The sequence below is a fragment of the Echinops telfairi genome, unplaced genomic scaffold, assembly GCF_000313985.2.
Source record: "Echinops telfairi isolate 266 unplaced genomic scaffold, ASM31398v2 ScPeMD7_23;HRSCAF=83, whole genome shotgun sequence".
NCBI lineage: Eukaryota > Metazoa > Chordata > Mammalia > Afrosoricida > Tenrecidae > Echinops > Echinops telfairi.
The window spans coordinates 11760086-11764046 of NW_022103920.1; the positions used below are offsets into that span (position 1 = coordinate 11760086).

The 3961-nt window shown below is 47.8% G+C and overlaps 1 protein-coding gene across 1 annotated transcript in view; it reads right to left on the minus strand.

Moving 5' to 3' along the window:
- The window catches only part of EXOC4 (exocyst complex component 4), a 767286-nt gene that overhangs the window by 82568 nt on the left and 680757 nt on the right, over positions 1-3961 (minus strand). The window contains exon 12 of the mRNA XM_045288923.1: positions 1595-1736. Coding sequence (XP_045144858.1) covers positions 1595-1736 — 142 coding nt within the window. The remainder of the gene's footprint in view (positions 1-1594; positions 1737-3961) is intronic.

Genomic DNA, 3961 nt, shown 5'->3' on the forward strand with positions numbered 1-3961 from the left:
AGGCAAAACCAAACCAAGATAAAGACTTTCATGTCAAGGGGAATAGACTGGTGATTGCCAAGGTGAGGAAGGACAAGGGAATGAAGCAAAAGCCATGGCTAGAAGGTTGAAGGGCATTAACTTCGAGATCTTGGAAGGTGGTACAGTCCACAAGAGGGAGGAGAGATCGCCTGGAGCGCGGGAAGGATGAAGTGGGAGGGGTTTGATTAATAGTTTAAATTGCTGAAGACAAAGTAGATGATCTGAAATATAAGCCCCCACCTAATTTATAGTTTTAAACGTTTATCGCTTTTTTGATAGTCTGTTTTATATTTTTATATATCTCCGAAATCCAGGATGGGTAAAACTATAGAGACAGTAACTAGCTAGTAATGGTCCTTGGAGGACGGCAGGGGAGGTGGTGGGGAAATGGGGAGCCAATAACAGAGAGTCTAAGGGAAATAGAAAATGCTCTATAAGGGATTGTGATGATGATTGTACAATGCTTCTTGATCTGATTGAATGACCGAATTGTTTATTTGGATTACGTCCCAATAAAGCTGTTATAAAAAAAAAGTTGACAAAACAAAAAAAAACAAAACACAAAAGAAGTAACTCCTTGAGTAAGATAATAAAGAATAAGAAAACAAGTAGCATCTACCAGTAGCTCACATTCTATTCCTATTGGGCGGCACTGCTCGGTCCCACTGGGCTATGGCGTTATTTTGTGGCAGTTATCTGAGATGATCTTCAGGCTCATTGGCTCTCTCTCCCCGTAAGCTCCATGCGAGCAGTAGTTGTGACTACTGGTTCACTGCCATTGCTATCAATGTGGCTAATTCTCTGACCACTGCTTGGTACGCAAATGACGGTGGAATGAACAAACAACGGTTGGAGATAGCCTCACCATTCCTTGCTACCAGCTTCTCTCTCTATTAGAATAACAACTTGCCAAAACTAGTCAGAGTGTTCTACACTGTGGGCAGAGGAAGGGACAAGAGTTCAAGAATATAGCATCTTTGATAGTAGTTTCTGAGATTCCTATTTAACTTCACTTCGTCTCCCGGATGCTGCGTTCTTTGAGGGAGTGACAACAGACCGATATTAGTCATGGAGATCAGGATTGTAGGAAATCATTGGCTATCTGCCTCTGGTCGACGTTTGCTGCCGGCTCGGGGATTACGGTTCTCCCGTATGCGTCCTCACTGCTTGGCCAGGACCCCACGCGGGACACCGCACAGTGACAGCGAAGTCCCCGCAGTCACCACGTGCTCTGGGCAGTTACAAACTTCATTCAGAAAAACCTCTAAGTTAGCCACCACGTGCCCCTTTCTAAGCTAAGGGCACCGAGGGTTAGGCGAGCTCTGCATGGACTTAGGACCACCGAACCAGCTGGTACGTTCAAATCCAGCTCTCACTGGTTTCATAGGCCACGTAAACACCCGGTTGCCACAGTCCCAACAGCCTTACGAAGGGACCGAACCACACGAGCCACCATCGTCTGATGTAAGAGCCGGCAGCATCCTTGACAGGCACCAATAGCCCTGGTGATCGTCCTCGGTAAACAAGCGGTGATATATAAATCGTGACAGCCCAGGGCTCGGCTGAACCGTACCTGACTTCCAGATGTAGGACCAGCAGGCAGCGGTCGGCCATGTCCTGGAAAGACTTTGCGAGCTCGCTCAGAGTCTGCATGATCTGTTCCGACATCGGGGGGAGATCCGTGTTCCCGTGGCTCTCGTGGGCAGGAGACAGCACTGAGGAGGACAAAATCGGTCAGCTCATTAGCTGCTGCCAGATTATTGACAAACGACCCCATTACCTGGTTGTTTATCACGGTGTCTTTATCCCTTTGGCTCATGCTAATAATGTTGGCAGGATCTGCAGGCCAAAACACGACCAACGATTTCTGAACACACCAGACACAAGAATCCAGTTCATGGCTTAAATCAACTCACAGAAAGGCAGAAACGAAAGCTCGGAGTCGGCAGTGACCAACCGTCAGCGTATGCCTTCGCGTGGCTGTCTATGTCTTGTATGCAGGCGCTAATGTTGGCAAAAGTGAATTTGGCCTCCTCGGAGGTGGCCAAGTCATCTCTCAAAGACGTGACCATCTTCCATGAAGATGGTCCTTAGCAGTTTTCCAGTAAATTCTAACCACTGGCCCTGGGTCTCCCTAGCTTTGCATTCCCAGTTAAGTCAATTACTGCCCTGGGGGTCAGTACTTCACGTATCAGAGAGCGTCCCCTGAAGCCTTCCCAAGCCCAGGCTCCACGGCACCAGTTCTTCAACAACCGCTCTTCACTGGCTTAAAGGAATCATGTTATGATTCTCATGATTCACCGACAAGAAAATGTCCCCGTTTTCCTCTGTCTCCCTTGGAAGGTGGGACTTACGGTCCCAATACATTAAGCACTGAAGAGGGGGCTGCCCGTATAGAGGGAACCATCATCTCTGTTCTCAGGAGACTGGGCAACAGAGCTTGCCGTGAGGCCCAACGTCCTCTTATGGGGTGGAAGTGGTAACACATTGCATTCTGCTTTCAAAGTCCAGCCAGACACGACTTTCCCCTTGGATGACTGGTCCCCATCACCAGACCCAATTTCTCTTATGGACATGGGGCGAGGAACAGGAGCATAAGAATGGGGGATGGCAGCTAGGAGAAGTCATCTATTCTAGCTGATTTCCTGCTGTTCCCAACATTCAGTATGCGTGATTGAACTTTGCATGTTGCTGTTGGGAGAGTAAACTGTTGCGGCAGGCTTGTCTCTCGTGCAACGCCCCTCGCCCCCCTCCCCCCACTTACCTGTGTCTGCTGTCTGGCAAATTTGCCCTTTATTTAATAAGTAAATGGTAAGGTGGGCAAGTATGAGCTAGATATATTGGTATTTTGCATTGAGATGCAAAAAAGTTTATACAAATGTCACAATGCAGCTTTCTAAGAGAGTATGCTATTGATGGAAATGGAGAGGCGAGTTCTCTTGAGAGGGAAGATTCTAGTTCCTACATCAAAAAGCTTAGTCTATCTGTTATATAAATGTCAATTTCTATGCATCAGCATTTCTCGACTGAAGCCATACTGGGTCTCAGGTCAGGGGTCACAGCAGTAGAAAGATAGCAATTTGCAGCCCAGGTGAAGTGCTGAAATCTGGAAAATCCTTAAGGTTATAACTCCATGCTACTAGGGATGACCCCATTGTATGTTTTCCCTCTTATCACTTCATAGTAAGCATCCTCTTGACGTTTTTTACTTGCTAATATGGTTTGATTCAGAAGAATCTGGAAAATGTCAGCAGAGGCGCCTGATGCTTTGACGTCTACATTCCTAAACGCGCTACGCCAGAAGCAGATTTGTCTTCATTTGGGTCATTATGAAAATAACTCATCTGTCCTAGAGAGGTTCCCGGGGTGCCATGGCTTACACATTGGGCAGCTATCTACACGGTCAGTCAAGTTCAAAACCACCAGGAGCGTCACTGGAGAGAGATGTGGCTCTCTGGTCTCATAAAGAGGGGCCGTCTTGGAAATGCACAGGGCAGTTCCACTCTGTCTTAGAGGGTTGCGGTGAGCCGGAGCTTACTAGACGGCGAGTAAGAACGAGGTTCAGGGCTCCTGCTGGTCAACCTTCATCCGGTGCTTGGGTGGGAAATACGTCCGTGTGGTTTGACACGCGACGGAACTGAATCAGAATCCCAGCCCCAGGGCTCACCTCACGTTTTCAGTTCTGAACCCCTTCTGCTTGGCACTCTGGTTTCCTGGCTGTAAACTGACAAGTTAGCTGGCGATGAACAGTCAGCGTGGTTGAAAATAGCAACCGATCATCCGAGTACCTGTCACTGTTTTATAAAACCAACCAACCAACCAGGAAAAATCATAGCCAGGGCTACGCGACCCAAAGTTGGGGTGCATCTTCCTGAGGGCTCATGGAATTGTATGATATTTCCTCGCATGGAAGCTGTAAACCGAGCAAGGAAAGGGCACC